Source organism: Caloenas nicobarica, chromosome Z (genome assembly GCF_036013445.1).
Source record: "Caloenas nicobarica isolate bCalNic1 chromosome Z, bCalNic1.hap1, whole genome shotgun sequence".
In the NCBI taxonomy this organism is placed as follows: Eukaryota; Metazoa; Chordata; class Aves; order Columbiformes; family Columbidae; genus Caloenas; species Caloenas nicobarica.
Window position 1 is genome coordinate 91,962,986 of NC_088284.1, and position 26,199 is coordinate 91,989,184.

Sequence of the window (26,199 nt, forward strand, 5' to 3'; positions counted from 1 at the left end):
TCACCAGTTATGGATGTCCTATGAGATTTTAATTCCCTTCATTTTCTAGGGAAACTTCTCACAATTGATTGAACTGTAAATAACTAAAATATGAGGCCAACCAAATCCCAATCAAATGGTGTTTCTAAAATATAGGTACCTGGGATAATTGATATTTTTGAATAAAGCAAGAATATATAATTGTATATATATATGTACATCTACTGGGACAAACAGGTCAAGTGGCATTAGATTTCTTGGCATTGTCGAAGCGCACAAAGCCAGCATCTTTGTTCCTGCTGCAGTTGTCTGGTTATCTTCACTCACTTTACTCAATAAAATCCACCATGCTGATCGTTACACATAGACCAATATTTTTTAAAGTTATGAATTCAGTACAAATAACAACAAGAGAATGAAAGAAATAGTAAATGTTTCCCACAGCGGGCAAGTACCAGCATGGTTCCTGCTAGCTTCAGAAATTACCTAAGTCCGAGTTTTAGGAAGTTCAGAATTCTACATATTTTTCAATTTTTACATAAAGCAACTCCGGGAAAGCACGTTGTCTCAACCCCTCTCCAGCACAGAAGCCACACCGAGCCCTCACGCGTGCCTTCCCATATGGGGCTGCTGGCAACTGCCAGGCAATTACTCTGATGAGAAACACCCTGTGGTCAGTGGTATCATAAACAAGACTCCTTTAATCTTGTTGTTAAGCAAGACAAAAATAAAATAAATTTATTGTTCTTCTCTGTAAGAAGACTTTTTGCTCCTAAAATAGCTCACCATCACAAAAAGCAGCCTGTTATCCCATCACACCTCCATGTGCTTTCTTGCTTTGTTTCTACCCTGCAAGCCAGGGCGGCTGCACCTGAGCTCATTGACCCACCCCTGCATCACTTACAAATCCAGGGCAAATCTCTCATCTTCTGTGGCAATGTTTGTTGAAAGGGTGACTGCTATTCATAGAGGTACTGAAATTGTTGAGGTAAAAGCTAAGACTTTAAATGCTTTAATAAAATACTTTTTACTGGTAACACTAATTGACACCAAAAAATATATATTTACAAGGGGTTTTTAATGCTATTTCTCAATTTCTATTATATCGTACGTGGTATTTTTACTTGGGTGAGTTCTGGAGAGCAAGGTATCATGCAGGTTTTTCAGAGCAGTGTCGTGTGTTCGAAAGAAGTCTCTTGGACTCATGAGACCACCTCTGTAAGCGGGGACCCTCTCCTGGGTGTTTGTGGAGGACCCAAGGCAGGAAGGCTGGTGTGTGTGACTGGACTGACCTGTGTGATCACTTGTAGTATTTGTACTTTTTCTGCTGTCATTTGCAAGAGCAGTGGCCTTACTGATGCAAAGAAGTTATGCTGAGGGCCTGTCTATAACCTATTCCTGTTGTTGCTGCATACTTATTTTTGAAAGTATATTCTTTATGTGTTTGGCTATAAAACAGTATGTAGTGTATGTGTCCCGATATTGTCTTTTTTTTTTTTTTTAATTGAGGTTTTTATTAGAATCCTTACAAATGAAAATTTCTGAATGGCTTTGTCTGGGAGTCTCTATTCTTCATTGTAGATGCACAATGGCAAATAGGCTCATTATTGCACGGGGAGCTGCAGACAGCATCTCAACCGTTTGTGTCACCTCGCCGGCATCTGGCCGAAACGTGTCCCACAAACGCTTGTAAGGAAGGGCCCGTCCAGCCTGAGGCTCTTCGGTGCTCCTGGAGAACGTGTTATTAGGTGCAACTTCCAACGTACAGATGGCGTTATGGAAACCCCAAGGCAGACACCGTGACTGCATCGGAGCAGCCTCTGAGCGGGGCAGATGCGCCCTCGCCTTGTGCCGGGGCGATGCGGCAGCTTCTCTGCTCGGGGGAGGGCGGGGGGCAGGCGGGTCACCGGAGATGCTGTGACTCGGGGCAAGGTGGGGGCTTGGCTTGTGCTTGTGTGGTTTTTGCTGTGACAGTCGCGCTGACATAACGGCGGGACCTGCACGGGACGAGCGCGTAAGTGACCCGGCACGCTCGCAAGGGCGGGTCGCCGCCGGGGAGCCCCGGGAGCCAGGGCAGGCGCTCCCCCCCCGGCAGGCGCTGCCGCCAGCCGCGTCCCCGCCGCTCCCCGGGCCGGGTCCCCGCGGCGGGCGGGCGGGCGCGGGGCTGCCCCTCGCGGCGGCTGCGCACGGAGTGCGCCTGCGCGCAGCGCGGGCAGGGACGTGGCCCGGCTGCCGGGGCCGGCGGAGGGCGGGGAGCCGCCGGGGACGGGCAGCTCCGCGGAGGCCGGCGGCGGGGGACGCCGATGCTCGCACCTCCCGGCCGCGGGCAACGCTTCCAAGGTGAGGCGCGGCCCGGCCCGCGCCCCCGCCGCGGAGGGGCCGGGGGCGGTGCGCGGCCGGGCCTAGGCGGGGCGCGGCGACCCCGGCCGCGCCGTCCCGTCCCGTCCCGTCCCGTCCCCTCCCGTTGGGCTGCGGCGGAGCGTCGCCACCCCGCGGGCACGGCCGCCCGCCCAGCGCCCGCGGCCCGGGGCCCTCCCGCCGCAGTGGGCGGTGGAGCGGGGCGGCGGGCGGTGTCGCGCCGCCGCCGGGCAGGGAGAGCCCGCTCCCCGCCGCGACCGCGGGGCGGGGGGCGCCGGGAGGCCGCGGAGCGCGGCCCTGCCGCCGGCTCGGGGGCTGCGGGGCCGGGCCGCCTCGGCCGCTCCGCGCCTCCGGCCGCGCGGGGCCGCGGGTGGGCAGCTGGCGGCGCCGACATGGGGGCGCCCGGCCGTGCCAGCCGTGGGCGGCGGTGGGGAGGGCTCTGCGCCGGGGACGCTGCAGCGGGTCCGTGTGCGGAGGGCGAGTTCTTCCCGGTGCCGTGGACATATCGCCAGACCGAGAGCCTCTGGGTCCTTCATTCTTGAGAGAGATGATCTTCCAGTGGTGCCTTGGAGATCTCCTGTACTGGCATCTCCTGCTGCAGCTGCAGGGACGTGGTTATGTAATGACGGTAAAAAGTCGATATCAGCGCTCTAGCTACTTGTTACGTATTCCAGCTTCAATTCCTAGCGCTGATTTTCTGTAGTCCTGTATATTTCCTGGTAATGTTCAGCATGGCTAATCAGAGCAGTTTTATAGCAAACGTGAGGTTGGCATCCCAATTTGTGTTTGCAGGATGAGCTAGCAACGCTGACTGGATCAAAACGCAGTGTTTCATGTCAGCCTGGGACAATTTTTTTTCCTCAAACATCACATGCAAAAGATGTAGAGAGGAGGCAGATTCATACAGAGAAGAACTGACAATATTCAACATGTTTTAATTACCTCCAAAAGTATTTGTCAAAAAACTCAAAACTTTTCCTGTTTTTCTTTTTAATTTGTTTTACTTTGTGTGCCTAAAGGAGAAGATAACTGGATCTTGTTTGCTTTTTTGGTAGATAGTATTAAAAAGTGTTTTGCGTAAGCGTGCCTGTTTATTTCTCTTCCCTTCTTTCAATGTATGGTTTATACTTTGATCGTGATTGTACAGCTCTGTATTTACACTTATAAAGATTTAAGACTTATTTGGAAATAGATATGAATTATTTTTCAAGGAAGGAATAGCAGAGGAAACAGTGACGGCCAGTGAAAAAGAAGGGCAAGATGAGGAGGAAAGCACTCAGTATTATGAATCAGCATTGTCTGAATTTGATAAAGTGGCATGAGAGCAGCTGTAGTGATTGCACTGGATGCCCGCCCAGCCCAGCAGTACCCCTGAGAGGAGCAGAGTTTTGCAGAAGAAGCTTCCAAAGAACAGCCCCGTTTCCTCCCCGGATCTCTTCCCAGCCTCCCACAGGCTGAGGCTTAGGGATTTCCTGAACTACAGCTTGGTGGCTTGTTTTTTGGTTTTGTTTTTTTCATTGGTCTCCATATGTTTGTCTTCTGTGGACTTGTTTGGTTGCTTTTGAACAAGTAAGCAGGAGATGGCTGGAGAGTGGAATGGCTGAAATAGGGTTCATGGAAAGGAAGAGGTGGGAGAAAAGCCTCTTGAAGTTTACAAGAAGAGAAGGGGCGGGGAAGTGATGTGCCTCAATAGTTACTCTCAGTTTGTTCTCTGGGGAGGATTGATAATAAATGGAGAAGAAACAAAAATTGGAAGAAAAGTCCTTTGCCAGTGAATCTTGGAAAACGGGATTGTTCACCTTGCTAATTCAAGGTTCTAATATCACGATTTAGAAGGGGGAAAACAGCTAAGTCGGGGTATGGGTTGTCCTGGTTTGGGCTGGCATAGAGTAGATTTTCTTTCTGTTAAGTATGTGTTGGATTTAGTCTGAGAAGAGTGTTGATAATACACTGATGTTTTGTTCATTGCTGGACTTTTTTGGCTTCCCCTGCTCTACCAGGTGCACAAGAAGCTGGGAGGGAGCAAAGCCAGGACAGCTGACCCAAGCTGGCCAAAGGGGTGTTCCTCACCACATGATGTCAGGCTTACTGTATAAACTGGGGTTGACCAACGTGCAAATACTACTGCTCAGGAATGAACAGGCTATTGGTGTTGTGGACAGTGAGCAATTGCATTAGACATCACTTGTTTTGTATATTTTATTAGTATTATTATTTTCACTTCCTTTGTTGTCCTATTAAACTGTTCCTACTTCAGCCCTCAAGTTGTTGGGGTTTTGTTTCTTTGTTTTCTCCTTTCTGATTCTCTCCTCCATCCTACTTTGGGGAGGGAGGAGTAAGTGAGTGGCTGCATGGTCCTAATTGCCAGCTGGGATTAGACCACGGCATTCTACTGAATATTATGTTTACTTTTTGTTACCCTGGTAAAAACAAACTGGTTTGTTTTCTTAACTTGTAGAAAAAAAAGAATTTCCAATGCTTAAGGAAGACATATAGAAGAATTTAATATTTTAGGTATTAAGTGTCAAATGCATAGTTAAAAAGAAAAATCTTTTCTGCTAGTCTGAGAAGAGGAACAATAAAGAAAACCAATCCTGACTTTATGAATGCTTTCTCAAACAACCTATACTTGCTTTGATTATATACTCTCAATCCTCTTTCTTTTCCAAGACCCAATTAAAATTGTTTGTTTGGGGTTTTTGGAGTAAATATTAGAGGAGTATGTAATTTTGAGTAGTTAGATAGTAGGTTTGGATTGCTTTAAACTGTGAGTACTGTCTTGCTTTCGTTGTAGTATTGGCTGCTTACAGGTCTGTAGTTGAGCTGTGTCCACTCCTTCTCCAGCAAGTGGTGACTGGGTGGTGGGTCAGTAATAGCGCAGGGGCTCTTGTCTTGCTTTGCTCTTTGTACGTGCAATTGTGATGTGTCTCTGTTTATGTGTGTACACAGAATCTATTAATACACATTGTCCTGCCACTGACAATCAGACTGTCAATAGACTTCTGAGTTTTCTTATGCCCTATTGTCATGACTGAGTCTTAGTGATTCTTAGTGTAGTATTAAATACTTGTTTCATGACATCATAACATGTTCTTGATACTCTTTTTTAATTAAAGTATAATTATATTGTGATAATACAGAATTCTGACTCACCAGTATCTTATACTGTGTTAACTATGTGGGGTTTTTTTTACTTTGGTTTTGTCAGACTGGCAGATGGGGCCAGTCTTTTAATAGTGGATTGTTGTTGCCACTTACAGTTACTTTTGTTATAGAAGGGTAAAACTATTGAATGTTGCTTAAAATGGGTGTCAGAATCTAGTAGCTAGCGAAAACCTAACGTTTTGGACATATATTGTCCACATCACTATATAGAGTGGCATTGTATAAAAAAAGTTAGTTTTACGTTTTTCAGGTTATCTTCTTGATTGCTTGTATATAGTTCAAACAGTGAACTACTTTCAGGCATGGTAAAAAGAAACTCCAACTTCCATGCTCTCTGAAACAGCAGACCTAAAATCTAATATTCATTAAGCAAAGTATTTTTTTTTCTCCCTTTGGAATGCATTAGTGGTGGGACTTTATGGGTTTGGCTGAAGCTTTAGTATTTCTCAGACCTTTGGAAAAAGAATCGTGATCAGCCTTTCTATAGACAAAATGACAAAGGCAAGCTAAAATTACATAATAAGACACAGACCATGATAGAATGGGTTTGGGATTTTTTACATAACCTTCTTGATGTCCGACAGGCACTAAAAATCATCAGTGTTTCATTGATCTTCCTTGCATTTTTCCACAAGTAGGCCTTTTGGAAAGAAGTAAGTAGGCCCTTATTTCCAAAAGAAAGCATAAAAATCAGTGGTCAGCTAGTCAGAAAATAACTGGTTTATTTTGATGATGACTAGATATGTAATTTCTCTGAAGAGTCATCTCCCTTTTGTTTAGTTAATAACTGAGGAAAATTGTTTGGTTTTTTTTCCAAGTGCTGTGCTGAAACAAGGCTGCAGGAGCACTGCTTCAGAGTTTGTTAGCATGGAAGAAGCCTTTTCTATAGCCAAAAAACATGCTTGCTTCAAGTGACACCGTAAGGGCTTGTGAAGACATGGATATACCAAGTAGATTGATGGGCAAAATTCACTATTACTGCAAGACCACAGATGTTGGCATGGAACGTGTTAAAAGAATTTACTGTTGATGTATGCACCTGTGTTTAAATCTGCTGCATTTACTGAGTAGCTTGGACAACTTTCCTATGTGGAAATTACTTAACTGGTTAAATTTCTCACTTCTAAAAATTCTGATTTCTTGTTCTCTGTCAGCAGCTGCAGGTTGCAATGAATTTGTAGCTCACAAGTAAAGCTGGTTAGTGGTCTGTCATTTAGAAACTGGTTTACTCTCTTTAGAGTAATTGATAGAAAGGTGACCTTTTAGCTGATCATTTAAAGGAAAGAAGAGTAATATCTCAAAGGTAGGGTCTCAACAACCTCTGTCACCCAATTTGTTTAAAATTCTAGTAAGCAATTAATAAATTTAAAGTGTTACCGTATCTCATAAGGCCATGCTTATGTTCTCTGGTTTGTCCATCAAGTCTCGTTTTGTACTTCTCTTTGGAAAGGGAACCATGCACAACTTGGTAAACAGGAGGTGAGCATTTTGGTTCTAGCCTGTAGATTGTGGCCTAAGTTTATCTAATCTTGATAAACAAGGAAAATTACACCTAGAAAGTACCTGGGCTGCCAGCACATAAAAACAAGTGTTGCCTGGAATGGTATGTTTTCATGTTGTCAGATACTGGATCCTTTTGAACTTACCAATTTAACTCCCTGTAGATTTCGTATACTTTTAAAATGAAGAGTTGTGTTAAAAACATTGATTTTAATTAAGGCTCAGCGAACATTTAAAAATATGGCTTAGTTGTTTCTTGCTTCCAAAGATGGACCTAAGGCTTTTAGTAAATTTAACTGCATTTATATACTTTTTGTTTCTTTTTGCCCTAATGCAGTTTAGATGCTAGTCCTGGCTCATTTCCAGGAGGAAGTTGGCTAAAAGCAGCATTAAGGAAGCCAGGCCTCAGGGAAGGAGTAGGAAAGTAAAATTTGTAGAAAGGAGCTTTAATGATAAACATATGTGTCCTCCAGCGTGTGTTACTTTTTTGTAAATGTCTGATGATACTCCAACTCCAGTGAAATGGCTGAGTTGCATTTTACTGAAAAGAAAAAATAAATCTTCCAATCTAGTGCTAAAACAAAGTGACTTTGCAGGAGTTTTTTATTTTAGCTGATAATTCTGATTCTTCACTCTGTTAGCTGAGGGGATGGTCCTTCAAGTGTACGTGTGTGTAGCCTGGCATGCTGAACTCAAACACAAAGATGTTTTCCAAGCTGAGGCCTAGGAGAACAAAGGAACTTCCCTGTTAAAGGTTTTTACCAGAGTCCTTCAGTATTTTCTCTTGCAGCTCTGAGGAGCGCTCAGCCATCTTTTGTACAAAAGCACTGTATCTAATTCTTTTCCTCTGGAAAGAAGACCTCTGTGGTTTCCTGAAGGTTGTTACATTCCCATGTCAGGTTTGAAACTTGTTTGATCAAGGACCATCTTTAGGTGGACAGGAGATGGTGTCTGCAGAAGCACTGTGGTTTGTCTTCTCAGTAGCGTAGTAGGACAACGCAAACCACACTGGACTTCAGGGGTAATTAAAAACCTGGAATTGTTGTTGGAAATAAATAGAATTCAGTGCAATTTGGTCAGTGATTGAAATGTTATTCATACGAATTTGAACAATGGTTTTAACCTTTGGTGGATCACCACAGCATTTCTAATGAAGAACCTCCTTACAACACCTCATGTGTTAGATTGGTGTGTTCTGTATGGGAGCTTGCAGCTTCAAGATTCTTCTTTCAGGTGTTTTGGGACCATCAAAACCCCAGCAAGTTAGAGTCTGAAGGCAACTTTTAAAGAATGTGTATTTACTAAATGATACTACAGAAAGCTTTCTGATAGCTTAAGATTTATACAGTGTAAAATGTTGGTGTGCTTTGTTTTTTGTATCAGAAAGACTTGGAGAGTTTGTGAATATCAAGTAAAACAGAAGCTGGTGAATGCTAAGCCGTGACATTCCTGGCTATTGTTAGACGATATTACAAGAAAAATCGGGAATATGAGAGTAATCCGGAGTTTTTCCTCAAACTTCAGCAGAAATTGGTTATATGAATTTGCGGTGAAAAAGATAGAGATGAAGCTTATGTCGAAACTGTATTTGAGCCCTAAATGAGGGTTTTAGCTTGTCAGGAAGCAGGGTAACAGGCTGATTCACCAGCTGCCTCTCCTGCATATGTCACTGACTGAGTCAGTGTAATTTATTCTTCAGATATTAGAATGCTTTTAACTTTGAAGCAAGCAGGAGACTGGGTCCATGGAATGCTATATAACTGGCTCAAAAACCACATACACAATTTCAGCCCCAATTATGTCAGACTTCTTTTTATATGTAGAATAGTATGAGGGATTGCTTCCTATATTCTGGAAGTTCCCATTTCTTTCTCTTTTCAGGAAGAGAGAAAAGAATAGAGAGCATATAATATCTACTGTAGTGTTTGTGTAAGGATTGTGGTTATTTTTACTTTGTCATGTGATAGGAACAGTTGAGACAGTGTTTTGGATAATCAAGATACCTGTAATTTTAATACAGATTTTCCTCAGGGGAGTGCAGAATATAGGTATTAAGCTAATTCCATGTGTACAGTGAAATACCTTTTAAAAATAAATCTTAGTAGACTTTTTTAGAAAAACAAATATTGTCTATCTGGAAAATGCAAAAATATGTGGTAGTAACATGGTGCTGCATGATACCTTGGGATTCTCAGGGAAGGGGATTTATATAATTGTATGTAACGTGGGATGCTGTGGTCTACCTTCAGCTAGCCTGCTTTAAAATATTCCATATGCTGCTCTGCTGCAGTGTTCCTTTGAATAACTCAAAAATCTAAACCCAGTATTGTACTTCCTCTTGGTAATAAAGCGTTGTAATGAGCAGCTAGTTAAAGATACTAAACATAAAGCTGCGATAGTGAATTTTAGACATTTTAATTGGCATATATAAACCACACATAGTATGTATAGTATCAGTATAAACATTTATTATCTCTGTAGTAGCTTAAAGTACATAGCAGACAGGTCTGTGCCTTGCCTGATGACTGACCAGATGGGTGAGAGTTGCCGGTAGTTCTGTTTTGCTCACTGGAAACTGCAGCAGAGTAGAGTCTTTAGTAGTTAGGTCTTGTTCCTCTCATCTTTTTAAAGACCAATATTTTCAATCTCAAAATTTACGTGTATTTAGGACATATCCACGTGGTCTTAGGCAGGTGGATGCAAATGAGCTCTTCTGGTGCTCTTGGTTTGTTGGCAAAGCAGGAGTGGTGTAGCTGTAAATATGGCTTGGAGCCTGAATGAACGTGCCTGCTTTGGAGCTGGATGACGCCTGCTGGGTTCCCTGGGCCCCCCGCACAGGGGGAAGGTGAACCCCTGCCTGCTTGTCTGCAGGCCTGGCCGTCTGCAGTGGGAAGTGGTGCTGTCCCTGGGACTGGGCCAGGAGCAGCGTTTGTGTTTGAAGTCTCATTAATTGGCAGGTTCTTGAGTGAGACCCCTCTGGGGAAAAACCACGTTTTTAAAATGGGTTTGCTCTGGTTTTGATCACACATTAATAATAATAATAATTAATACTGGCTCGATCATACTGATGGCGCTCTCAATGATTTGGCTGTCTTCCCAGGCAATGTAGGTTACCTTTTATACTCTTCAAATGTATAATAACTTGAATTTCAGCATCTGAAAAATGCTGAGAATAAAAAGGAAACGAGTTCTCTTTGCACAGTTGAGAAACTGGCTGCAGTGAGCTGAGCAAAGACTACTGCTAAGTGGGGCTTCCAGCCGGAGCTGGTGGTTGGCAGGGATGGAGAGCTTGCACGCAGCTGGTCAGTGGTGGGGCTCGGGAGCAGAGCCCGTGCGGGAGCTGCCTGCGCAGCTGTGCCGGCCGTGCCCGCTGCGGCAGGTGGAGCAGTCGCACACGTGTGAGCGCTGCAGGGGTCAGGGAGGGGCTGGCATCGCCTGTGCACCTACTGAGAGGATGGTGGCAAAGGCAAAAGCCCTGTCTCGGGTGTAGTTAGAGTTATGGCTGTGACCTGGCTAAGATTTTCGGATGGGTACTGTGGTGTATCTGGCTGTCCTTGTTACTGTGACAAACGGCTGAGCACATGGCTGTGATCTCTTTTCCACAGTAATGAGCAGCAACGGGAAGGACACTTCATAACTGAAGTGCAGAGCATCATTGTAGCCAAAAGGGACACATTGCTGCAGGCCTGCAGAAATATCACTCGTTAAAGGATAACCAGTTTTTAAAAGAAACACGTGTTTTGGAAAGCCTTGAGGGAGACTCTGTCCAAAAATACAAAGGAAAGATTAAAGGTTTAATGATACTGACTGAGTCTTTCCAGAATGCTGCAGTAAGCAAAATCGCATCTCTAAGGCAGGGTGGTGTTAAACCAAATGCTCACACAGATCTTCCTGTGTTTCCTGGACTTGGTGATACCCAGTGGAAGTATCTGCCATTATTCATACTGGATTTATTCTCATGAGTGTAGCTAAAGGCAGAAGGACTAATTTCAACAGTTTGATAGCTCTGTCATTTTTTTTTAATTGGGGAGCCCTAGTTTCTCTGAAGGGGCTACAGTGAAACTTTTAGCTCTTTGTGCTGTCAGAGGAAAGCGGTACGTATCTCTTGGGAGTCCATAGGATTAATTTCTGTACTACTTGCATGTATTGTCATAGTAGTGGGAGTCAGTAGGATTCACTTCTGTACTATGTGTATGTATTCTTAGCAGTGGGACCCAGATTTCTTGTTGCAGAGACTGTCAGCAGAAAGGTGGGAAGTGGCGGTGGTCTGTGGTGATGGGTAAGCACAACTACCCTGTTAGATGGAACGGTGTATGTAGAGTTGAAAAGTTTGACACGTAGCAGGAATTTTCATTTGTTATTAAGAGAAGGGTAAAGAGTTGGAAGGGCAAGTGTAGGAGCATGGTGTGTGTTGACAGGAACAGTGGTGCGTGGCTCCTAGAAAGGTTTTCCTATTTTCCAGTTGCAGTGACCTGTTTTCTGGAAGGCCTTAAGTCACTTGTCAAAGAATAACTCTATGAAATCTTCTGTCACTGAGTATATATTTTGAAATTAACATAAGTGAAATGATGAAATATGAAAATCCTGTTATTCTATCCTATTTGGGGAAAGGGATAACGAACATGATGGCTAAATGCCTTCATGTGTGGATCCAGGAGTCTCCACTGATGCTGACAATTTAAGAGAGCTGGCTTTAGATTTTTAGGACACCCTGGCAAAAGGGATGATGGCTTGTCTAGTTAGCTGTTAGATCAGAATTTTTTTTCTCAATTTAGCTTGGCCCTGGGTGACTACCGTAGCTGTTTTTCCCCAAACGAATTATTTGTGTGCTTTTGATACCAACTTCACTGTGAGCCTTTTGATCTTCAAACACTTGCTTTTTGCAGCTATGCATTTTGCTTGCCGTAGGTATTAATGCTTTCAGATAGTTGACTAGGAATATTTTTGGGGTACTAATTCTCTGAATATATTCTAATGAAACTCTAAGCTGCTTTTAGAAATTGTAGTGGTGTTAGACACATTGTTCTGATTTAACTGCTGTCTTGCACGGTTTTCTTGACCATACATTTTCTTAGTACTCTTCATGTAATTAGTTCCTACAAACTTTGCATTAATTTTTTAATGCCTAGTGATGTGTTGGTGAATAAGTGTTAGTAAGATTCTTGATTTCTGTCATACCCCACCCCCCGCCCCTGCTTCAGCTGTTTTAATGTGGAGTAAGAGCCCCATAATGCATAAGCCAGACTCAGCTGGGACTGACTTTTTCGCCTTAAGTCTTCCTGGTTACTTTACTTTGTAAAGAGATGAACACTGGTTGTATACTTCCTCTTCCTATTTCTGTCACACAGGCTATTACTCAAAATCACGGCTTTTCTAATATTTATATATAAGATTATTAGAATGGATGACTCTTAAAACCTGCTGCGTATGGCAGTCATGTCTGCTGCGTTGTTAAGATTTGCCCTGTTTCTGCCAGCATTTATTTTTGGAATAGTTGTATTACTTGTCATATTTTAAGCAGTTTTAAAGCCTTTGAGAAAATAATCAATCTTAACTGAGATGTACGAGTTACCTTCATCATAATGCTATTTTATACAAAGTGAAACAGCAATAAGTTATCCTTTCATAGCAATAGAGAATAAAGGATATTGACTGAGTGAAATACTAATGCATGTATTAAACTTAAGATTTTGAAACCTCTAGCAATTTTTATTCCTTTCTTGTATAAAAGATGGTGTCAAATGCTAGTATTGGAAGTGACTTTTCAAATCGTATCTTTAAAAGATCATGTGTTAGGTTTTTTGTTTGTGTGGGTGGGTTGGTTGGTTAGTTTGGGTTTTTTTTCTCCTAACATTGATATATGTGAGCTTTCCTGTCCAACAGTGATATAAGAACCAACAGGAGTCTTTCTGGTGCTTATGTTGGGACCTCACTATTCACACCAGCGGTTTGTGTCCCTGCTTCTGAAGATTTCTAGCAAAATCTGTTACTGTTTCCAGAATGAATATTAAGCATATGGAAATTGGAAACCTGTTCGCAGTCCTCTAGGAGAGCTCTGAAGTGTCACGTTGCTGGCGTAGAGGAAGGGGAGAGATTAAGTACCACTGGTTTGGTTTTGGCCTGTAGTCTTCCTCTTGTTTTCTGAAGGCATTCAGCATGTCTTCCTTTCGATAAGACGTGAAAATAAAATAGTGCTGGATTTGATTCACAAAAAAAGTTAATTGTAGCATTGTATCTAAATAAAAGCTTCTGCTTTGGTAACCAGTCATTCAGTCTACGTACTGTGCTTCAGATAAATGCACTGCATGCTGAGATGGAGTTACTTTTTCCTGTTGAAATTCTACTTCAACTAGATACTATTAGAGGATGTTGGGAAGGGATTTTTTTCCTTGTGGCTCAGTGTCTGTACTGTTTTAGCAATTACTGTATAGGCCGAACTGCAGAATTGTTTGTGACAACTATTGAGCAATTCAATATTTTGAGGAAGTCAGCAGGTCAAAACAAATAGTTGCCAGCAGCAGAGCTTCAAGGAAAGTTCCTCTTCAGGCCTGGTTTTGAGGAGTTTTAACCTTTTGCAAGGCAGTGAGCTCTTTAAGGTGCATCTAGATTGTCTCTAAGTTGGCTGGGGAAGAATTGAACTCTGAATTACTGTAGGTCAAAGCCTCTTACATTTTCAGTTGCTGAAGGAAGCTCTAGTGAGGGCTTCGTGGGAAAATATCTCCAGGGGATGCTGTTTGTTCTCCAGCGATGACAGAATCTGTTGAGCTGCATTACCCCATGACACTGGTCAAGAAATAGCAGCAGATTATGATCAGCCGCAGTTAACAACCTCCGCATTCCTGGGCCTGTGGTTTCCCCAGCTGTCTGCTCAGAGCTCCCTTCTGCTCTGAGAGCAGCTCTCACCTTTTCTCCAGAACTCCTCTCAAACCCCAGGCTTGTCCAGGTACAGGTGGTGGCATTAGTGTCACGGACAGTTGGTGTAAGGGTGACCTGAAGAGAAAGTGGGGAAGGAGAAGAGCTGGCAGCATGAGGCCTTCGTGCAAGACATTCGGGAGCCGTTGCAGTTCCATGGATGCAAATTCTTTGTGACCATTTTGTGCACACTGGCAGATACCAAAGGATCTTTTGCTTTGATGCAGATCAGAAGTGTGGTGTCCCTGCTCCTCTGTCCTGCTGCTGTAGGGATTAGGAAGGTGAGCAGTGGGTGGTCTGGAGTGGTTACACTGAAGTACTTGTACTGCTCCAGTGTCCATCAGTAAAGTAGTTGACTGTTTCTATATCTATTTTTCTACAGTTTCTGTACCATTATCAGCATATCAAGATGTCTTAAAATAAGCTTTTATTTCTAATTATTTTTGTAATGGTAAGTCCGAGCTGGTCCTGGATCTTGTGGTATTTCTGTGCTGCAGAAATGAACTCTGTGAGTATATGACCACCGAGTCTTGCTTTGTGGATGAGCTGCGTACTTGCGTGTTACTACTTCTGTAATATTGTATTGGAGTTGATGTTTGTGTTGCTTCTGACATCTTTGGGTGAAATAAATAATCTCAATAATAATAAATAATCTCAGTGTCACTTCATGCATATTGTGTATTTTTGGCTTCGTTCAGTACAGCAGGTTTACTGAAAAAAGGTATTAAAAAAGACAACTATTGCATCCTCTTCTTTTTGTCATCACAGGTGGCGACAGACAAGGTTGCAGGCAAGCTGAGCTCTACTCTCTCATGGGTGAAGAACACCGTGTCGCACACCGTCAGTCAAATGGCCAGTCAGGTGGCAAGTCCATCTGCCTCACTACACACTACATCCTCCTCTACCACTCTATCTACACCTGCGTTGTCACCATCCTCACCAACACAGCTGAGTCCAGATGACTTAGAATTACTCGCTAAACTTGAGGAACAGAACAGGTGAATGGAAAACTTTTTGGTCTTCAAAGTATAGTAATGAGACTAAAATGGATTTGTTGCAATTTCAGCATAGAGGCTGTTCATTTCAGTTTCAAGGCCCCAAGGTTTAAGAACTTGTGTTCTTGTGCAATGTTTTTACAGATTCTGGTTTTGTGGAACTCTAAAAGATGTTTTTTCTCTCCTGGTTTACAGGTGTGTTTACAGCTGCCTCTAATCCTAAGAAATTACACCAGAGCAAATTATTTTCATATCCAATTTAAAACAGAGTATCTCAGGGATGAGATTTTCATATAACCTCCTCACTTTCTGAAATCAAAACTACAATTGCTATTAGTTTTTCAATATCTTAGATTCTGAATTCTGTTTTCTTTTTTTTATTTTTCATTTTTATTAAGTTCTTGCTTTCCACTGTATGCTTGGAGATAAAAGTGTGTTCAGCCATCTTCCTGCTGTTACACTTATGGTGGAAGATGCATAATGTCTTAATTTCATGAAAAGTAAATTCCTAATCAGTCCTTTCTGTTCATCCTGGCTTTTATTTTTTGGTATAGTAAGCAACTGTTTTTCTTGGCAGCATTTTCGTGAGTGTATGTTTATCTGTACCACCTACAGTTCAGGATGCAACTTCCAGTTGGATCGGTTGCTCTTGACGTGCACAGTGATTGCAAAGTGGCAATCTCACTAAGAAACAAAATAGGACTGTATGATTTCTTAATACTGACTTTCCAGAACCCATACTTATTTGCTCTTTTGAGGCAGGACTTTGAAGTCATCTGACCTCTTGCAAAATTTGGTTATATTTGGCAAGTACATTTCTGAGAGATTGACTGTAAAGGAGAACTTGAACTTGAAATAGGTTTTAGCCTTAGTGGGTAGCTGCAGGGCTTTGATACCCACTGAAGACTGCTGTGCCTGCTGCTGCAGGGAAGTACAGAGTTTGATAGTTCAGCTCAAACTGGCTTCTGTTCCAGCGTACTGGACTTTGCACTGAGGCAGCTGAGGTACTCCCTGGTGTGTGGGTTGTGTGTTGTTGGGGTGTGTGTTTGTGTTTTGTTTTTTTTTTTTAAACTCTGCTGATTCAGTTCTGAGGGTAGTAACTTCCAGTAGAGGAAAAGAATAACTGGGAGGAGGAGGGGCAGATGCCACTGTGTCACCTGGTATGTCTTTTCTCATGTTTCTATTCTGCAGCCCAATAGCAATACAACTGACAGGGAGTTTGTATCTGTCTAATTCTTGACCAAGAATGAAAGGCAGCTCTAGAACCACCTCATCCTCTCCTTCTTGTGGTTTATGAGGAGGTCCCTCCTTCAAAGATGAACTATATGTAATTTTTGCTGTGCAAATGAAAATTTATCAAAAGAAGAAAAAAAAACAAGAAGACTTAAATAGAGTGCTTTTAAGAAAGCTAATTTGCATTTAATCTGAGGCATTCTGCTCGGTTCATGACCCAGTGGCTAACTTTCATGTGAAAAGCAGTGATACCTGTTCTTTGGACCACTTATCTGTGTTGGAGTGTAATGTCTTCACATCTAGAGCCATCTCATGAAGCCCTGCAGTTAAACTGGCTTGCGTTTTGAAAGAAGAATGTGAGCTTGGGCTCGCTAGGCTTTCTTTTTCAAGTCAGCTTTCTTCATTTAGTAAATAAGATTAGCAAATCTTGTCTGGTTTTATTTCATTTTAGCCGGACCTGTTACTCAATCCCACAGTAGGCTTGTATGTGAATTCGAGCTAGAGGCTATCCTATCAAATGTACCTTTTCTCGTGAGATATCACACTTTAATACAGAAACGTGATGCTTGTATGCTGGGTGCACCGTGGCTTCAGAACAGTTTGAATCTGCATTTTGGCACAGCGGCATTTTGTTGACAAGGAATTCTGAACACGGGACTATTCTTGTTCCTTCTTGCTAAAAGAATTGCTGGTGATGGGTGTTTTTAAAGGTTTGCTTTTCATTGTTGGCTTTTCTGTCAATAAGAAGAATATGAATTAGTTAAACAGCTGAAAGTGGAAATAACTCAGATTGTACCCACCTATTCTGTAATCCAAATATACTGAAAGTCCCCTCAGAATAATGAGGTAGCTCAGTCCAGAGTCCTGGTGGAGCTGTTTGGCATTAGTAAATCATTTATAAAGTTTTAGGTGAAAGAAAACAGTGACTAAACACCACAGAACTCTTTACTTACTGAAAAAAGAACTTCTCAGTTTCAAGTCTAAGGACAATGAGTTTATCCAGGTAAGGCCAAATTACAGAAATCAGCATAACTTTTATAGAGAGCTGTGAAACTGAAAGAGACCAGTTAGAACCTTGGGTTTATAATCATAATGTCTATTCTGTGCTTGTTTTTCCCCTGTGGTTACTTTGAATTTGATCGTTAAGCACTGTGTCAGGTTGAGAGGAGGAGTTCCAAACTGTACATTTTTGTTATGGATCAGTATAGGCCAGGTTTCTAAACATTAACAATGTGGGGTTTTTTTTCCCCTCAAAACAAGATTTTCTGCATTCCATTAATATGGACTAAATTAACACTGGTCTTGAAAAAGCTTGTTTGTTTGGGGTTTTTTTAAGGCGTTACTATTTAACACTTTTCAATACAAAATGCTACTGCAGAGACTGTACTTGTAATCTTCATGAATTAATTTTTCCCTAACTTCCGTAAACACCAGCAAGTGAAAGCTGGGAACACGGAAAGCTGGTATAAATATCTCTGTCATAGCAGAGCGCTTAAAACTTGTACTTTATGCTGAGATTCCTGTACAGTTTCAGGTACAATATAGCTCAGGTTGTAATTTAGTAAAAATCTAAAATCTAACCTGACCTTGCTGAAATGCGGGAAGGGGGAAGGGGGGTGTGGGTAGCTTTTGTGCAGGTGCGTTGAGCAATTATTCAATCAGGCGTCGGAATTCTTGGAAGTTAAAGCACAAATTGAACTCTTGATATAGCAAAACGCTTTTCCAAGTTAGTCTGAATTCTTGCTCTTACCTAACATGGTCTAAAAAATTTCGCCCTGCCTATGGAGCTTGCTATTAGTTGTGGCCAAGCAAAACAGCTTTTTGCCCAGGATCCCCAGCTCCTTGTAAAACCGATGGCCATAGAAACCAGCTGACGGGAGTCTCTTCAGTAGCTTGTCCAGCACTTGGCACATCCCCATGTATCCCTCGCTGCCTGGTCGCTGCAGAAGCTCTCACGTCTGAACTCTGTCTCTAATTACACATTCATTAGCTGTACAAACCACTTGTGTTGCCTGGTCCTCATTCTTTAGGTCTGAGATTTTTCCCATGCATTTATAAAACACCATGCTGATTTGTGAACAGTTGTTAGCAAATGTCAGGTGTTTTTAAATTGCTCCAGGTTTTAATTATTCTGCCTGTATTTACACTGTCTTTTTTTTTAAAGTGTAATCATGTAGACTTTTAGGAGGCTATTTTTTATATTTTCTTTAAAATTACTGTATTTTGCAGTGGTTTGACATTTGACACTATCATTGAGGATATTTTACTTGTGCATCAGACTGACAAAGAGAACGTTACAGCTGTGGATTTTCTTGTTGCTAATAAAGTCAAAGCCTTCTTGCTGGTACTTAAAGCCTCACAACAAAACTTGTGCGTCTTACCTGTAGGACTATTAATTTCCTGTTGATGAATGTGTAAAAGAGGGTTGGACTTGCAATGCTTCTGTACTGTCTCTAATTTAGTATTTTTATTTATTAAGATCTAGTTTGTGAGACCACAAAACAGTTGTATTAAGATCTCAGTGTTGTTGATGCGCAATGTGGCATTTTAACCTCTTTCGTAAAATGTGGCCATGTGAGCTGTTCTTCTGTCTGCAGAATATGAGATCTCAAGGAGAAACAGCAACATTGACCAGTTCTTCTTTTCAGATTTAATACAAGTGGATGTTGGAAAAACTGGTCTGCTGAACCTTTGGGTGCATTCTTTGTAAAGATGTTGGAAGAATTGACTTCTAAACAAACAATTAGTAGGCTGGTCCTGTGATTAGAAGAACTTGAATTAGTTTTTTGTGTACTTTCTTTGCAGACTCTTGGAAACAGATAGCAAATCCTTGCGATCAGTAAATGGGTCAAGAAGAAATAGTGGGTCTTCTCTAGTATCAAGTTCATCAGCTTCTAGCAATCTCAGCCATCTTGAAGAAGACTCATGGATCCTGTGGGGGAGAATTGTAAATGAATGGGAAGATGTACGGAAAAAGAAAGAAAAGCAAGTTAAGGTTGGACACTATTTTTTAGGATATATTTGTAATAAGTGATATATTTGTAGGATATATTTGTATAAGTGTTACTGTTTTGTCTTCCTTTTGGCCTTATTTTTTTAAATAAATGTATAATGGAAGCTTCCAGTTGAACCTGTTCTGTCCCTAAGCCTTCCTGCTTCGTGTGTAACTGTTACCAGACTTTGGTAACAGTTTTGCCCAGCAAATGTCTGTTACTGAAAATTAGATACATTTACTGTGTCTTGAATACTAAAGCTTTCAGTCTACCTCTAATTAGAGATGTATAGGGAAGATTTGTTTCATATTTCCAAAATAAAATTACCAAAAGCCTACAGAAGGGCATCTGGTAGCTGGGTGCTATGATTATTTTCCCACTGAACAACTATCTTTCTAAAGCATTCTTATGAGAAGAGCTGATAATTCTGCTGTATGCGGCTCTGAGTGTAGTTTTTTGTGCATGCCAAGTGTGTTGACCCCAGGGATGACCTTAAGCAGAAGAACACATAGTTTCTAAATTTTGGGTGGATCAGACGAACTTTGACCAGTGTGGGTCCAGTCTGGGTTAGTTGTGGGCATGTACGGAAGTGGAATTCAATTACGCTTTAAATTCAAAATAAAAAGCATCTGGGGCATTTGAACATAACCATGTTTCAGAGGCAGCAAGTACAGCAGCGTGTGATTTTTTTCTTTTGTAGGCAAGTCTGTTCTGCTTTGGTTCTTTATTGGCTCTAGTCTGTAGTTTTATGTGCAGAATACAAATTTCAGGGTCTTTTGAGCAGTTTGAAATGTGTGTGTATGAATAGGTTGTGGGAAGGCAGAACAATGAGCTAAAGTGTCTTTTATGTGCAGCAGTTGTGAAGAGAGAACATGACTTGAGAGAGGAAACAAGGGAAGAAAATGAATTCAAGATTTCCTGCTTGCATAGGGAAAACAGGTTCTGGAAAGGTGTTCCCAAAAGGCCGTGAAATGAAGCCTGTGAACCTGGCAAGAGAATGGAAAAGTAGATCTGGTTGGATATAATTCATGTCAACGTTTTGAAGTGTCATGAGCATCACTTGTTTCCACAGCTGCCAAGTATAATTTGGGGAGTTTTTAACTAACTTTCAATAGAGATTTAGTTAAATTGCTAGTGAGCTTTCGTTTGCTGGTTAAATAATTCTCAATATTTTTTTGTTTTTGTTTTGTTTGTCGAAAGTCAGCCTAAACAGTGTCATTCTGCATTTCCGATGGAATACCAGAGCATCCATACCTATTTCCTGATTGTACCAGTAGGTACGACTTTAGCAGCATAGGTATCTTTTTGTCTTGGCTGTAAAAGCTGGTCTTAAGTTACTGGATATCTGGTAAGTGTTTTAAGTTTTAGATATAGGTGCATATACCTTCCTGCGTAGGTGATGTGTTCCATCCTTATGTCTCTTGATCCACTTCAGAACTCGCCTCCTGTTTATGGAGGGGTTCTGAAGGATGATTTAAGTCCCGCTTTTCCGTGTGCATAATATGGTGTAGAACAGCATCTTTTTAGTGCTGCTTAGTAGCTGGGTTTTTCTGCTGTTCCTTTAGGAATGTTGCAGGGATTAACGCTGTTAACCTATCAAGCAGGTGCATGGTCACTTAAAGCCAGAAACCACTTGCTAATGCTTCATTATTAGTAGCCCTTGAGGCTGTAGATGACAGAGCTACACTCTGATCGTGCGTTGTTGATGAATGAGCTGATGAATGAGCTGCGGAAAGCTGATGTGTTAGGGTTGTTGTCTTGGAGTTGGAAGTCTTTTAGGAAATAACACAGGGTGGTGTAGTTGTGTCCTAGACGGGACAAATTGTTGGAGTGGCATTACTAGGGTGGTTCTGAAGAAGGCTGGAGGTCTTGAGATATCAGAAAATTGAAGTCAGTGATGAAAAACTCCTGCAGTAGAGTTTAAGCTGAACAGAAACAAAACTTGAAAGCAAGAGTCTCTTTTAAAGTTATCACTGTCGCATTAATTAACGTTTGGAGAAGTAAGAGAAATATTTGGAACAAACAGGAAAAAGAGGAAGCTTTGCAGAATAGGAGATTACCCTGGCTTCACAATAAACACTAGTGAAAGAAACTATCCTTTAGGAGACAGAATACTTGATACCAGTTCTTAAGGTAAAAAAAAAAAAAAAAAAATTAAAGGAACCTTCTCATCTTGAACATATAATCTTCTAGGTCAGACTGAGTCTTGTTGCAGAAAGTATCACTGAGACAGACAGTCTGAACTTCCTGAATCATACTTTTTTCTCAGTTTTCAGATCAACAAGACTACTTTCTGCTTGTGCTTTCTGGAAAGACAAGTATCAGGTTCTTAGATCTATTGATCTGGGAACATTTGAATTGTGTAATACCCAGCTGATTTTTTTTTTTTTTGGAAGATAAAGTAAGTTTAGTAAATAATTTTTAACTGGTGATTTCTTATACCTCCATCACTATAAATATAACTAAGGGTGTTACCTTCAGTTATCTTTTGTGAAATATAAAAATAACTGTATTAAATTCTGGCTAATGAGAGTTCTTGTTTAAAATTACTTGAATATTTAGTTTTTCAAGTAGCTTACTATGAATAGGGGACCACGTTCATTAGCTAATTTAGCCACTGAAAATGATTCAGATTCTCCTTACTTACATTAGCTAACAACCTATGACACTCAAAGTGAGGTTTACACATTATAAACTGTATGATTGGTTTGTGATATGATGCAAACATTTTCTGGAGTTGTAAGGAACTTAATTTGTTGAAGTGTTTTGTTCTTTAGGCTTATGTTTATATTTTTGGGAAATATAAATGAATTTCTGTCTTTTTTGTGCTTTAGGAGCTTGTTCGAAAAGGGATACCTCATCATTTCAGAGCAATTGTTTGGCAACTTTTATGCAGTGCTCAAAGCATGCCAATTAAGGATCAGTATTCAGAGCTTTTGAAAATGACATCTCCTTGTGAGAAATTAATAAGAAGGGACATTGCCAGAACATACCCAGAACATGATTTTTTTAAAGAAAAAGACAGCCTTGGACAGGAGGTCTTGTTCAACGTGATGAAGGTAAGTCAGTATTTCAGCCCCTGAAAATACATTAGCAAGAATGTGCACAAAAGTTTGGAAGAGAATTTGCCTTGCATGTAGTGAACTTGCATCAGTTTCATGTGGTTTAAATTTTTTAAACTTACTCCACTTGTCACTGGAATGGTTTAACAAATTACATTGCAGTTTCAAAGATAGCTTTCAAATATAGCATTCCGATAGTTTATGGGTTTATTTTGTAAGAGATTTTAAAAAACTAAGTTTGCATTAGAACAAAGTCGCATGCTAACTGCTGACAGCATAACGGAATAAAGTGTGCCCTGAAGTAAAGCAAACAATGTGGACAAAGACAAGAACACTGTAAATCAGAACTAGCATTCTATTTTCAAGTGGTTTTAAACCTGCAGGTGGTAGCAGCAAATGGCAGGTACAAGCCCACGTGCAGCCGTTGCAGTGCCCATGCACAAAATGAGAATGCCACCAAAAAATTAAATCTGCATTATTTTGTCTTTGCTGTACTAGAGCTTAAATTTTGAAAGACAAACTTTTCCATACAACATTTTCAACAGAAAAGTTGGCAGGTTTTCAAATCATAGTAACTTCCAGAACTGGAAAATGAAGATGCAACACGCATGGAGATCACCACATTTCTTCTACCTGTAGATAAAAACTGCAGCACGTAATTTTTCTGAGAAGAACTGTTGTTTCTTCGTCTGGTCTGTCTCCTATCAAAGTAGTAACCTTGTGCAGTCTGTCTGCCAGCTGTTGCTGTTATCTTTTGGTAAATTCCTGTAGTTGGAAACTGCATGTATTTTTTAGGTATGCCTTAGATTTAGCTTTGTTGGCTATCAGAGAGTAGAGCTCACATCCCTTTGTAGCAGCAGGTAGCAACTAGAATATCTGACTAAAACTTCTGAATAGAATGTCTGTCCTTGCTGGATTCGGGAAAGGAAGAGTAAGTTATTAGCAAAATAACAGCATGAGCTATGATTACTTTTTATTGATAATGAGGTTTTAATTGTTGAGAGTCTTAAAACTTCATTTCCCAGGCTTATTCTTTGGTGGATCGTGAGGTTGGATACTGTCAAGGAAGTGCTTTTATAGTTGGATTGCTGCTCATGCAGGTAAACATGATATTAAAAATATGTGAACCTTTAAAATCCCTGATAGAATGCATAATGTATCATGGTGGTTTATTGCAAATTTTTATAGTAGTTTTCCTTCGTCATTTTGTTACAATGAAATTGTGAAGGGCAGCTGTTTACTCTGCAAATCAAATGAGACTTACTCTTCGTGGTTCTATTTGCCAAGAAGATACTATCTTTGAGTGGGAGAATACATTTATTTCTCAGAGCTAAGGTAGGATTGCAGACTTCCAAGCTATTTTGGTGACTGTTGTTTCAACTATTAATGAACTTCTCTATTACACTGAATCTCCTCAGAGTTCAAATGGAACTTGATAGTTGATTTGATAATCTTAAAGCTGCCTTTGTATTACTGCCTTTGTTTTATGACAGAATAGGGTATAGTATAAGAATTACAGACCTACATTTCAGTTTAGAAATCACTTGATAAAATTTGATATGTACAAAAGTTCATTACAGTAATTGGTTATAAATCCCTAAACAAACAAACCAACAACCAAAGACAACTCTCCCCCCAACCTCACCCCACCCCCCAAAAAAAAAAAAGAAGAAAAAATCCCACCGCACACACCCCCTCGCCCAAAACCTTTTCAGGCATTTACTCTGATATACCCTTACATTTGTCCAGAGTTTTTATTGTGCTTTTTTTATTTTTAATAAAGATGCCAGAAGAAGAGGCATTCTGTGTGTTTGTTAAATTAATGCAAGATTACAGACTACGAGAACTCTTTAAACCAAGTATGGCTGAACTGGGCCTTTGTATGTACCAGTTTGAATGCATGATACAGGTAGGTACAAAATCTATTGAACTTTCTCTTCAGTAACCATTAATAAGGAAGCTGGGAATGACAGTTCAAGAGCAGGCGTGGCTGTGGGCTAACAGGCTGTTCTCTTGACAGTAGCCAGTTTCAGAACTTCAGAAGTAAATGCTTATGGCTGTGGTTTACTTTCTTTGCCTTTGGCAGACAGTGACTGGCTTTAAACACTGAAGCATGAGGATTTGTATTGATACAGTTTAAGTATATGAATGTCTAGTTCTATTTGGATTGAAGAGTCTTAAAGTCAATGTATTAGTGGTCAATTTATAACTATTTTAAAATATAGAAATGGGGAGATAGCCTCATACGTGGAATTAAAATTGTGTTCAGATTTGGGACATGGAACACTTTTTCTTCTTGGTCACAAATAGGTTTGTTTTGTGACCCAGTTCCTAACATGATTATCAGGGGTGGGATGTTACATAGCAAATAAGATGTAGGTCTCTGGCCATACCCTAGGTCAGGGGTGTCAAACACTTACAAATTTATAAACATTTATAAATGTAACTACTCCTACATTTATACAGTCCTAAAATTACATTTGGCCCTTTGAAGGCAACCACGAGGCTGATGTGGCCCCCAGTGAAAATGAGTTTGACACCCCTGTCCTAGATCTCTCCAGCTCTTTTGTAGCCCGCTCTAGAAGTGACCTGGGAATTTACAAGCTTGTGACTTCCTATTAGGATCAGGCAGTTCCTGTAATCTGTGCTTTGCAGGGTGGAAGTGCTGTAGGGCATTTGATACTGGGACTTGTGTTGCACGGTTCTTGATAGTACTGAGTAATGTCTTTCCCAGTCCTGTGTTACGAAGCTGCTGTCTGTACTAAATATAAATTAATTTCTTCTTTTTTTTCAAAATTTGTCCAAAACATGCACACACTACAACTACCAGCAGAAGCTTAAGGTATTTTTTTTTCTTCCTTTTCTTTTCCAGGAGCATCTTCCAGAGCTTTATGTGCACTTTCAGTCTCAAAGTTTCCACACTTCTATGTATGCGTCATCGTGGTTTTTAACTATATTCCTTACAACTTTTCCACTACCAGTTGCAACAAGAGTATTTGATATCTTTATGTCTGAGGTAACTTCTCAATACTCATATGTTCTTTGTAGAGTAGCTGTTGTGGTTTAACCTGGCAGGCAGCTAAACACCACACACAGCTGCTCGCTCACTCCCTGCTCCAGTGGGAGGAAGGAGAGAATTGGAGGGGAAAAAAAAAAAGGTAAACCTCATGGGTTAAGATAAAGACAGTTTAACAGGGCAGAAAAGGAAAATAATAATAACAACAATGATAATAATAAAATAATGTGTGAAACAAGCGATGTACAATGCAACTGCACACCACCCATCAAACAATACCCAGGCAGTTCCCAAGCAGTGGCCATTAGCTAAATTTTCCCTAGTTTATATACTGAGCATGACATCATATGGTGTGGAATATCCCTTTGGCCAGTCTGGGTCAGCTGTCTGGGCTGTACCCCCTCCCAGTTTATTGTGCACTCCCAGCCTCCTCCCTGAAAAGTCCTTGACTTGGTATAAACATTGCTTAGCAACAACCAAAACATCCCTGTGTTATCAATGTTCTTCTCATCCTAAATCCATAACACAGCACTATACCAGCTACCAGGAAGAAAATTAACTCTATTCCAGCCAAAACCAGGACACTGTTAAAAGCAGTTATTTAGATAGTGGTATAAATCCCACCATGATGCGCAAATCTCAGATAGTCTTGCTTCTTAGTCCTTATGCCTATCAGATGATTTTGTAGGGGAAGATGTCTGTGTGCATAATTTGTCAAGGAAGGGCAACTAAATCTTTGAATGTAGACGCTGTATGTGACTTTGTACTCTAAGCCTATTGAAGAGTTACTAAACCTGTCAGTTCTGGCTGCAGTGCAGCAGCATTGCTACCCCAGAGACATCAGCTGCTCAGTATTATAGTAAGTTTGGGGCGGAAAGTAATGGTGCTTTCAGGCCAAAGTTATGGCTCTGTGGGGATATGCAGGCCAACAAGAGGGACTGTTGGCATCTTTTATTGTCCAGGTGATGAACAGGAGCCAAAGAAAT

General features: G+C 41.0%; 1 protein-coding gene across 3 annotated transcripts in view; it reads left to right on the top strand.

Moving 5' to 3' along the window:
* The first annotated feature begins 2,200 nt into the window (after window positions 1-2,200).
* The window catches only part of EVI5 (ecotropic viral integration site 5), an 80,689-nt gene continuing 56,690 nt past the window's right edge, over window positions 2,201-26,199 (top strand). Inside the window, exons 1-7 of one of the 3 annotated variants that reach the window (XM_065655693.1) lie at window positions 2,201-2,319; window positions 14,683-14,912; window positions 18,948-19,137; window positions 21,970-22,194; window positions 23,223-23,297; window positions 23,981-24,106; window positions 25,070-25,213. In XM_065655693.1, coding sequence (XP_065511765.1) covers window positions 14,764-14,912; window positions 18,948-19,137; window positions 21,970-22,194; window positions 23,223-23,297; window positions 23,981-24,106; window positions 25,070-25,213 — 909 coding nt within the window. In that variant the 5' untranslated portion in view covers window positions 2,201-2,319; window positions 14,683-14,763. Of the gene's footprint in view, window positions 2,320-14,682; window positions 14,913-18,947; window positions 19,138-20,342; window positions 20,413-21,969; window positions 22,195-23,222; window positions 23,298-23,980; window positions 24,107-25,069; window positions 25,214-26,199 lie in introns of those variants that run through there. The other 2 variants (XM_065655692.1, XM_065655694.1) reach the window with 2 other exon arrangements.